The 10,924-nt window shown below is 52.7% G+C and overlaps 4 protein-coding genes across 4 annotated transcripts; 3 read left to right on the forward strand and 1 right to left on the reverse strand.

Moving 5' to 3' along the window:
• Window positions 1-711: 711 nt before the first annotated feature.
• On the forward strand, window positions 712-2,427 carry sorD-0 (FAD-linked oxidoreductase sorD; the record flags this gene model as incomplete). Its single annotated transcript, XM_032036562.1, has 4 exons — window positions 712-1,208; window positions 1,278-1,315; window positions 1,380-1,882; window positions 1,954-2,427. 4 exons carry the CDS (start codon window positions 712-714, stop codon window positions 2,425-2,427), a joined length of 1,512 nt encoding a protein of 503 aa, XP_031884671.1.
• Window positions 2,428-2,540: 113 nt separating this feature from the next.
• On the reverse strand, window positions 2,541-3,735 carry CGGC5_v012879 (uncharacterized protein; the record flags this gene model as incomplete). The annotated part of the gene is made up of 4 exons (XM_066152766.1): window positions 2,541-2,810; window positions 2,869-2,984; window positions 3,063-3,206; window positions 3,378-3,735. 4 exons carry the CDS (start codon window positions 3,733-3,735, stop codon window positions 2,541-2,543), a joined length of 888 nt encoding a protein of 295 aa, XP_066007856.1.
• Window positions 3,736-4,891: 1,156 nt separating this feature from the next.
• On the forward strand, window positions 4,892-6,086 carry CGGC5_v012880 (putative oxidoreductase; the record flags this gene model as incomplete). The annotated part of the gene is made up of 4 exons (XM_032036559.1): window positions 4,892-4,965; window positions 5,022-5,254; window positions 5,318-5,390; window positions 5,447-6,086. 4 exons carry the CDS (start codon window positions 4,892-4,894, stop codon window positions 6,084-6,086), a joined length of 1,020 nt encoding a protein of 339 aa, XP_031884627.1.
• A 1,437-nt stretch (window positions 6,087-7,523) lies between these two features.
• CGGC5_v012881 (uncharacterized protein) lies at window positions 7,524-9,111 on the forward strand (the record flags this gene model as incomplete). Its single annotated transcript, XM_032036558.1, has 5 exons — window positions 7,524-7,803; window positions 7,858-7,937; window positions 7,996-8,375; window positions 8,427-8,491; window positions 8,561-9,111. The coding sequence occupies 5 exons, from the start codon at window positions 7,524-7,526 to the stop codon at window positions 9,109-9,111; spliced, it is 1,356 nt and encodes a 451-aa protein (XP_031884628.1).
• Between the last annotated feature and the right edge of the window lie 1,813 nt (window positions 9,112-10,924).

The raw sequence follows: 10,924 nt of genomic DNA on the forward strand, positions 1-10,924 counted from the left end.
TTGTTTCAGAAATTCTCGCAAGAGATGTAGTTTACTTGTCAGACACATTTTCCGGCTACTCTTTGTGTTCTGATCGCGATCAGGAAGGTAATGGTCGTGGGGTTGGGCGAAAGCAGTCATCACTTGGACGAGCTTTGTTTAAGCTTGCTTGGCATAGACTACGGCTGAAGAGTGATCTCAAGCCTGGAAAGCTTGGATATCCGCCTCAAAAGAGGTCTGAATCCTGTTGCGGTTGAATAAGGGGTCTTTTACCAGCGGTTTGGTCCGGCCTTAGTATGTTTTTAGGCTCGCTCGTAGATCCCCGACCGAGCTAAGCCCTTCGCGTCCAAACCTCGAACACGCGATCTTGAGCCACCGACTCACAACTGGGCCCTAGTCTCTGCGCCTTTGAGCACGGGTCAGCCCAAACCTCGTTTACTGGGCGCATGTGGATTACACAGCCGGGGTCGATCGCTCTTTCAATACGAAATTTTGAAAGACAAAGTGGCGGTCATGCTAGGAATCTCCGGAGGATGGCGGCTGGAAAGCAACCGGCTCCGGGCAACAGCGAACAGACAGGCGACCCGACAGCTCGTTCCGCGGGATGAATGGGAACAATATAAACAACGTGAAGAATCTCAATATGTTGGGCTTTCTTTCTATCAATCAATCAAGTCTAATAGGGTCCATTCTTTAAAACCCTATATACTATCTTTAATCTACTAATCCACCATGCGGTCCTCAGTCTTTCTCTACTTGGCGACCGCCGCCATTCCCTTGTGCGCAGCCAACCCGCTGCCTCAAGATGTCAGCACCAGTAGCAAAGTATCGAAAAACACCCTCCAAGGGTGTCTCAACGCCGCCAAGGCACCAATCAGCACACAATCTTCCGGGGATTGGTCTACCCAGTCTTCACCGTACAACACCCGCATCGCTTTCACCCCGGCCATCATCGTGGTCGCGACCGATCCGAGCCACGTCCAGGCGGCCGTGAAATGTGGATCTCAGTACGGGTACAAGGTCACCGGCAGGGGCGGCGGCCACAGCTACTCGTCGTCCGGATTCGGCGGCGAGAACGGCCACGTCGTGGTGCAGCTCGACATGATGTATGCTGTTACCCTTCAATCCGATAACACCGCCGTCGTCCAGGCTGGTGCTCGTCTCGGTCACGTCGCAACCGAACTGTTCAACCAAGGCGGACGCGCGATCTCGCACGGCAGTTGCCCCGGGTAAGTTTCTCCACACGCAGGCCCCTTCGAATAAGAAGAAGAAAGCTGATGAGAGATTGTCCCGGTCAGAGTCGGAGTTTCCGGGCACGCTTTGCACGGCGGATACGGTAAGTCGCAAACATTGCTTCTCCCCTACGTCATATTTCGACATTCGCTAATTGGGCCGATCAGGGCTGTCTTCGCATGGGTATGGTCTGGCCCTTGATTGGATCATCGAAGCGACCGTTGTCGTTGCCAGCGGCAAGATTGTGAAGGCCTCGACCACGCAGAACGCCGATCTGTTCTGGGCCCTACGCGGAGCCGGGTCGTCTTTCGGCATCGTGACCGAGTTCAAGTTCAACACCTTCCAGGCGCCCGATGTCGTCACCACCTTCTCGGTCCCTGTCCCCTACAACAAGAACAACCAGCTCGTCAACATCCTTGTCGCCTTCCAAAAGTACGCCGCCAACGACATGCCCGCCGAGATGAACATGCAGGCCGCCGTGAACCTCGACGGCGTGCACATCAACGGCCTCTATTTCGGCGACGAGGACCAGACCCGCGACGCACTGTCAGTCTTGCTCAATCCTGTCAACATCGACATTGACACCGCCGCCGTCCAGCAGACGGACTGGATTGGCCAGTTGGAGCACTACGGCGGCGACCCCCTTGACGTTACGGGTCCACAGAGTGCTGTAAGTTCGGCGTTGCATGTCTTATGCTTCCTTTTAAGGCACAGTGTGCTAACCCATCTCCTGTTGGATAGACCGACACCTTCTATGCATCAAGCCTAATCACCAAGGAGGTACCAAAGGATGGATTCAAGGCCTTCGTCGACTACCTGTCTAGCAAGGCTAAGTCGGTCAACCGCGGCTGGTTCATCTTGATTGACGTCCACGGCGGCAAGAACTCCAAGACTGCTCAGATCGATGCGTCCTCGACAGCTTACCCTCATCGGGATAAGTTGCTCTTGTGGCAGTTCTACGACTCGTCTTCCGGCTCCGCATACCCAACCAACGCCGCCCAAGGCGTTGGCTTTATGCAGAACTGGATGGCCGCCGTCTCAAATAAGCTTGTCGCCGGCAGCTGGGGCCGCTACGCCAATTACGCCGATTCCCAGCTCAGCAACGCCGACGCGCAGAACCAGTACTACGGAGCCAACCTGCCTCGCTTGAAGTCTATCAAGGCTCAATACGACCCCAAGGGTCTGTTCACGTACCCACAGGGTGTGAGCTCATAACGGCAGTGCAGGGCGCAGAGATAGCAGATGAAGCTTTGCGGGATTGAACAGTTGAAAACTCATAGACATATATCATTATAAACATAATCAGATACTTTGACATCCATGTCTCATCATCCTTGCCTGCCAACGTGAAAAATCAATTGCTTCTGTCTCGACTTCGATGCGGACTTCCGGGTAGATGGTTGGCCATCGCTTCCAAAGACAACGCCACCCAGGGCCCCTTCCGCATCACTTGTGTTCGAAAAAACTATCTCCAGACCCCCCAAAGTACGGTCGCGCTCTGGCCGCTGTGTGTCATCTACCCACCCAACTCGCAGGTTCACGAGGTCTGCGGCGGACTCCATATCCTGGAGAGCCCGTTCCATGTTCCCTAATAATGTCTTGCATATCACTGTCAGTGGCACCGCATGTGATAACTGACTTGTCGGAAAGACTTACGTCGTCGGATATTAGCGCCATCATCTTGGTTATCGTGTCGTCGGGGATATTCTTATCCCTCATGTTCACCGCCATACACCTTGTGAGATTCTCGCGAAGTGCGATTTTATACATCTCTGCGTGAGTCTCCAATATTTCAGGGTGTGTAGCACCCATTTTGAGGTATATATGCCGACATGAGAAGAGGCACACACTGGCAAACATGCCAATGTCTGTGTTTGCCTGCCGGATCCAGTGCTGAGATACGGCAGTCCAAAACCGCTTGGCCTTTGCAGGGGAAATGTCAAGGCCCATGCCAGGTGCTTGTCCTATCCGGCTTAATACGTTTTCTTCTATGACTGAACAGTGTGAGTTAGCATTCTGTCCTTGCATGAATGGGATGTAAGACAGGCATCCAGGGTGTGTAATATGTGGGATGATGGATAAGGTGCATCTGAAAAAGTACAGACACCTCTCGCGTGTGTGTGAGAACACCCCTGGACCCAGACTGTCGGTAACCAATCACTTACAAATTTTGCACAGCTCCTTTTCGAAGCTACTGCTCTTTACCTTGGACACGTTGAAGGGGTCTCTGTCCCCAGCGTCCAGCAGCGTGACGGGTCCCGGTGCCCAAAATGGGCCGGCCGATGGCCCTGACCGAGAGGCCAACATGGCATGTCGTGGCTCCAGTGCTCTGAGGACCTGGGTTCCATTATAGAGGTAGCCGTTGCTGCCTCGTGCGAGACGCCTCGCCTGCGGGTTCTTGGCCGCATGGGACCTGACCTTCCTTTTCCAGACGGACGAGTTCTGCTCATCAGGGTGCGAGATCTGGCAAAAAATGAACGGCTTCCCCGGCGCCGCGTCGCTGGCCTTCTGCTTCGGCGACATGTCCGGCGTAACGATGGGGGCCGGTCCCAGTGTTCCGAGGAAACAAAACAAACACGCCCCTTGGAGCAAACCCTGGCTCTTCTGACTCTCCTTCCTCCGTGCGCACGACCTCGTTCACAGAGGCGTCCCCTCGGCAATGAGAGATTTGAGGCCACCTGACTGGACGAGAGGTGGACGAAAGAGGGGTCCCGGTAACGGTCAGCTTCCTTGGGGACCCGAGGGAGCGGGTTCAGGATAACGAGAGTGCTTCCGTGAGAGGACGACAGTCGGAAAGTGACACGCTGTTGGAAGAATCAGGCGACTGCTAGCAGCGCATATGCCTATTCGGGATAATGTGTGTGGTGGCACAGAGGTCCTTGCTTGCTTGGCCTTCGAGGTACGGGTTAAAAAAAACAAAATCCAAGTTCCAACAAGCCCAACACGATAGAACCGGTGAGGAGGGGGCGTGCGGCGAACGACTGAGATGATGGTCGAGGGGAGAAAAAAAGGGGACTTCTGCGGCAAATTGAGCTCACACTGTTGGGAAAGCAAAAAACACGAAGCTTGCTGCGTTGCCTGGTGTTGTTGGTGGTCGGTGGAAACCAACGACGAGCATCCACATCCCTTACATCCCCTCAATTGTTGCCCCTCCCTTGCTCTCTGGCGCCGTGTCCGACGGAACGGGGCGGCATGTGGACTCAGCGGAGACGAAAACATCAGGCTGGCCAATTGGCGTCTTTTGTCGGTTCTTTGTGCAATCATCCCGACTCCGGACGGTCTTGGCAAACTAGTACTGTTGGATGACGACAAGGGTCAATCATTGGACAACAGCAGTATCCTAAAAGGGTATGGTCGCTATTGACGACAAGGGGTCTGACTGGCCCTCTTATTCTGGTCTGACCGGCTTGACTGATTACCTGATATCGGAAAGACTTTGTGCCTTTCTCTCCGAGATTGAAAATGCATCTTCAAGAATCCCGACTCACGATGGATCAAGTTGCGCGGCATCAATGGCATTGATGTTACAAGTACTCTGTACAAGAAAGAAATAAATACAAAATGATTTTATTTTGCTCAACAGTTTCGATCTTCGGATCACCTTATTCCACGTTTCCTACCTCACTCCACCCCCACAATCGAAGTCCCTGTACTAACCTGATTCACTTTCGCTTCCAACATGCCTGACACATGGAACCCGTCGACTGACATGCCGGACCTTCAGGGAAAGGTCGTAGTGGTGACTGGCGCGAAGTAAGTTGGTCGACTCATGCGTGTCACTGAGCGTCACGGGATCTGACTTGTCCCAGTTCAGGCATTGGTCTTTCGTCCGTCAAGTACCTTGCTCTCCACGGTGCGAGAGTGTACTTCACGGCAAGGACGGAGGACAAGGCGGAGCAGGCCCGGCAAGCCATCCGAATCAGCAACCCGGAACTCGACCAGGATCAAGTGATATGGCTACCCTTTGACCTGTCGAACTTGAAAAGCGTTAGAGCAGCCGCTGAAGAATTGAAACAGAAGGAGAAGAAGGTGGATATACTGAGTGGGCTGACCCTCCTCCCCTCGCGTGGCCGGGGATATGCCTAATCTGACAGCGTTTTCACAGTTAATAATGCTGGCGTTTGCACTGCTTCAACGGAGACGGCGGGCGCTGGTTGGGAATGGCACATGGCGGTCTGGTAAGCAACAACCGACAGGTCATCTTTGCCGTTACCATACACTGACACCCGTCAAGCCATGTTGGCCATTTCGTCTTCACAAACAGCATACTGCCGCTCCTCAAGAACGCCACGAAGGAAAAGAATTCTGACGTACGAATCATAACCCTCAGCTCCAACGTCAACTATGCCATGTTCCCGCAAAACTACAAATTTGTCTTCGACTCTTCGTCTTTCCTGAAGGAGCCAGTCCCCTACTACCCACTGCACTGGAGACTCGCTAGCCGGCACATCTTCAAGGTGGACATGATTCGATATGGGGCTGCCAAGGTTGCCAACCTGCTGTTCGCGCAGGAGCTGCAGCGTTTAATGGATGAGCAGGGGGTACCCATCCTCTCCATTTCAGTCCACCCCGGTGGCGTGGACAGCGACGGCTGCAAGGAGATTGGCGGTTCCGTGTTCTCACTCTTCAGAATCTCATCATTCCTGACGGTTGATCAAGGTACCGTGACACCGTTGTTCGCAGCTACTGCGAAGACGGTCCGCGACAACTCCCAAAGCTTCAAGGGGAAATACCTGGAGCCGTTTGGAGAAATTGTGAAGCCTCATCCAGTGTCAAAGGACGAAAAGCAAATCAGGGGAATGTGGGACAACACAACCAGTGAGGTGAACAAATACTTCGCCGATATTGGGCTTTCTCCGCTAGAAAGCTGGTAGTGATGCTCCTTCTCACTTATGTGCGTCTTGATTTAATACACAACCACCAACGTATTAGGACCAATCTCCGTGGAGTTTGATGAAGCAGTATGCCGATCGTGGGCCAGCAACGAGGATAGATATCACAGAATACGATTAGATTGATAGATCAGCATGCTTCGAGATTCATCGCAACTCTGATGACTTCTCAATAGGAGATCTTTCAATGTGCAGGACCAGACTAGCGCGACGTATTCAACATCGCTGCGTCAGAAGCTGGCCCGGCTATGGAATCTTTCCTGATCATCGTCAGAATCGATGTGCATTTGCGGCACTAAAAACACGTCAATGGTGCCTAGGCCAGTCTGGGGACTTTCATCCAACCCCTGGACATTTCCTTTTCGGCCTTATCATGAGATCTTCGTTTCAAGGATAGTTGTTTCTAAATGGCAAGTTTCATCGTCTCATCGGGAATTTCAGAAACACACCTTGCATCCACCATACACCATGAATTATCCCTATGTAGTCAGAGCCCTACGAGCATGAATTGCCGACGCGTCAAAAGCGCGCCCGTGTAGATCATCATCCTGCGCGGCACTTGTTATCAGCCAAAGCTCATGTAAACGGGCCTTCCACGTGCAAATTTCGTCTCCAAACACCACTTTTAGACGCTCTGGCGTCGTCAGGTGAGCCGTACTTGGGGAAGAAATGCGAGCTAAACCATCAATGCACGCGCCTTAGCCAGGTACTAGCCTAGGATCCCCCACGACTAAGTGATTTTAGAGTTCAATCTCGCCGAGCTACAAGCAGCCGTTTCTTTAAAATTGCTAATTTCAGACCGAGTCTCTCTGTGGCACTTCATCTGAGCTGACCGGCGTCTTCCACGATGTGAACGGTCATCGCTTGCGCTGGCATCTGTCTAGGCGAGATGCAGCGGCCGTCATCGCGATCTCGCGTTTGCATCTTGCATAACGAGCTCGCAGCCGCAAGGAAATACAAAAACATGGAAAGATAAGAGCCCAGACCACTCTGAGGGCATTTGGAAAGCTCCCATGGCGCGAAGGATTCACGAGAACGCACGCGCATCTGCAGCTGTTCGGAATCATAGCTTCAGTGCTACGACTAGCTCCCGTTGACGCGGCGACTCGGCGGTATATCCTTCATGGCGCGTCAAGGAGCACATACACTTTTTCATCACTCGTGAAACCGCGTGGCTTCTGTTGTTTGATGTCATATCAAAACCCGAGAAAACAAGAAGTCTAGAAATGCCGGCGCCCTCCCGTCACGCGGCGTACTTTCGCTCGGTGAACACGTTTTCCTTGACTCTGGAATCTTCTTTTGTTTCGTAATTCTATTCCATTTCCTTTCGCTATTACTAACATATATTGACTATCGATTATTATTCAACTCTACCGACGACTTGGCTTATACGACGATGAACATTTGCCTACGCCCAGCATGAAACTCGAATACGGAAACGGGCCGCAGCTGGTCCACTTATCCAACATCACTTTCAACGGCACCACGCCGATCAACACGAATGGGGAGGTTACTGACAAGTCGAATTTGGTGACGGTAATATGGGCAGTGAACTTGACGGCGTTTGTTCTTGTTGGCTTGTTCCTACCGGTTCGAGTCATCGTCCGCTGCACGGTCACAAGGAACTTCTTTAGCGACGATGTGCTGGTTATCATCGCGGCACTCTTTACCTTCGGCATTTGCTCGCTTTTACCCATAGGTATGTCGCTGGTGTGCCACGGGAAACCTTCAACGCTAACGATCATACCGTCAGCGATGGATTGGGGATTGGGACAACACTATTGGAATCTTGATCTCGAGGCTCTCCCAGAGAACACAAGAAATCTCACGATGGTAAATGCCTCAACTTAGCTGTCAATATTTACGGGCCCATGAAGCTGACCTGTCTTAGATTATGTTCATCGAGAATACGTTGTATCCTTGTGCAATCGCCTTCGCCAGACTTTCAGCTATATGTTCCTTTCTCAGATACATCACCAACAACACCATGCGATATGCGATGTACGGCGCCGCAGGTCTCACTGGCGGCTTCGCTGTTGCGTCCGTGTTTGCCGTAATCTTTCAATGCAAGCCGATCTCAGCGGCTTGGGACACCACAATCGGCGGCGCGTCTTGCTACCCCTTCTTCGACTTCTTGAAAGTCAGCACGGCGATCGGTATTGCCATTGATGTTTTGCTTTGCACCGCACCTTTGCCGTATTTCTGGAGGTTGAAAAAATTGTCAACGACGATGAAAATTGCGCTCACTATTCTCTTTGTCTTTGCTGGACTGTAAGTTGCTCATCGTAAACCTTAATGTGACGGACGCTGACGGATTCTCAGTGCGTGTGCTGCCATTATAGTTAAGCTTGTTTTCTTACAAACTCTCGAAGAGGTGGATGTCACGTGTAAGTGGTTTGCCTAGACCCTGAGTCAACTGCATCGCACCTTCAGATACTGACTCCGAATTCTCATAGACAACTGGGTCAGCTGGGTTCTGTGCTCCATTGCCGAGTGCACCATCGCCATCGTCTGTATTTCGATACCGCCGATCGTCCCTTTCTTCACAAGATGCGCCCATCGAAGGAAGAACTTCGACGATGACCTCGTAAAGCCTCGCAAGAAACGCGGAAGGTCGGCAAGATATACCGTGTGGCCCGGCAAGCCCACTCACAACCGTGCCGTAGCTCCCCGAGTCATCCGGCCGATGGCCACGCCGTGGAAGGACCAGCCGGTAGAGACGACGACGGTATCGGAATTCCACTGGCTCAAGCTCGAGCAGGCCGAACGCGGCCTCAGGGAGAAGAAGGAACGCCACGAACGCCAGAGTCAAGCCCGCCTTCCCGTTGCCCCGCCTGGTCCATTGCCTTTCAGCATGCCGGGCTTCATGCCTCCACCCCCCGTTAAACAATACCATCGGCGCCATGACATGAGTTTCAACAGCTCTCGCGTTGACATGTATGGGCGTACTTTCAATAGGGGTCCACAGTCGTCCAAGGCAGATCAAGTTCTAGGAATCGCCATGTAATCATGGTGTGCGCCTATTTCCTACGTTTCCGCGCGGTATTAGATTTCCGAATGATTTAGCGATGGAGTTTAAAGGAATGTTGGTAATGGACGAACATGTAAGTCCAGATGGATCAACGAAGCGGAATGTTTAGAATGGGACACTAGAAAACAAATACCACTTCCAACGGCCTCATCGATCGAGCTTTGGGTGCAACATCAGCAATAAAATGAGTCAGACAGCACTGCAGACCTTGTCTCGCCGTGGTATACATCCGGGCGCTTCCATGTAGGTGATCGGCTCCCCGGCCGAGAGGCAACCGGCGCCGAAGACTTCCCGTTGTGGAGCTCACGGACCACACCATGAATGTGATGTCTATGAGCCGGGGAAAGTTCCGGTGGGACGTCCGGTGGAACACGGTATGGCCTTCTATGCATCCGTTGGTAAAAATTCACCCGCTTTATCCGCGTGCCAACGGAAGTAGTCCGTGAAGGGCAATACGTTTCCGAACAAAACCCATCGGGCGCTTCAGGACCCCGAGGACGTCAAAGTTTGCTTCTCAGATCAGGCCTGAGATCAGTCGTGGGGTGATCTTCGAAGCTTCTCGATCTCGAGGGGGGCGGCACGTTCCCACGCGCGGTCTGGCCTCCTGCTGAAGTGGTCCAACGCCCGGCCTTTTTGGGTCGTGTGTCTGACCATCTTGTGGTCGGGGCGTTTGCGGGTGATGCTGAACCGCGGAATGTCAGGCGGGATAGGAGTAGAGATAGGGATAGCGGACGAACAAGCTTGAGTTTGCGATGACTCTGTTGCCTGCTTAACCGTTGCGGATCCGCGGACTCCGACTAGCAAGAATTGTCTGGAGACATTTGACAGGTTGAGAAACGAGGGTCATCTGAGTATCTTGAATCGCCAGGCGTGATTGGTAGGGCTGCGGCTGAAACTAAGGCTGCAGGCGAGGTGAAAGAAATCAGCAAAATTACAGTATGGCATGTTGATAGCTCAAGAAACATTTCGCGAGACCAGCTTGGAGCAATCTTTGGTGCCGCTTCGTTCAAGCCGCGTGATGGAATACTGCCGATACAGCATTTGTGGTGTTAAGCAAGCAGGAAGTCCCTCGTTTCTCTCAGCCCGGAAAGATTTCCGCGGCCGCTCGACGATCAAACAATCTCGTAGCAAGGAGTCCGCAGCTTATTTACGAAGAAGCTCAGCTGCATGGGGAAAATTCTGGGAAGAAGACTGGCCTGGACCTCGCTGACAGAGACATCTTCCGTCAGACGCGGAGTTTCCGCCGCCTCGTTATGGGAGGTTTCTGAAACCCCATGCTTCATCTATCACACTGGTCAAAGGTTAAATGGAACGGTTCAGCCAAAGAGAGGATGTAAATGGACAGTCGAAGCGCGGACGGATTACTATTCAGCCTTTTTCGGCTGCGAATGCCCTCGAGGAGACAACCCGGTATCCGATCCTCCTGTCGTGACGTGCATTTGCGCCCGGCACGACGGGAACGACGACTCGAAGAATCAAGGTATGCTGCACTTTGAGGGGGCGAAAAACACGGAACGGGAGAAGCTTCTTGGAAGCAGAGAAAAACTCTATCCTGCCGTTTGTCTCTTAGTGTTCCTGCGACACCTGGGCATTCTAGCGCGCGGATGGAACATGCAGGCACGATGCGGATGCTGAACGCCCCCAGGACTAATTCCAGAAATTCTTCAACGACCATTGCGTCGTCGGCTGATCCAGGCGGCGGGAGACCCTTACGCTAGTAGTTTTGTAGCGCCGGTGTGCCGTCGAACGAACAGAGTTCGGCCATGGTTTGATGTCGTTCGGCTCATTT

Source organism: Colletotrichum fructicola (genome assembly GCF_000319635.2).
Source record: "Colletotrichum fructicola Nara gc5 chromosome Unknown KSG_Nara_v1_contig07, whole genome shotgun sequence".
Taxonomy (NCBI): domain Eukaryota; kingdom Fungi; phylum Ascomycota; class Sordariomycetes; order Glomerellales; family Glomerellaceae; genus Colletotrichum; species Colletotrichum fructicola.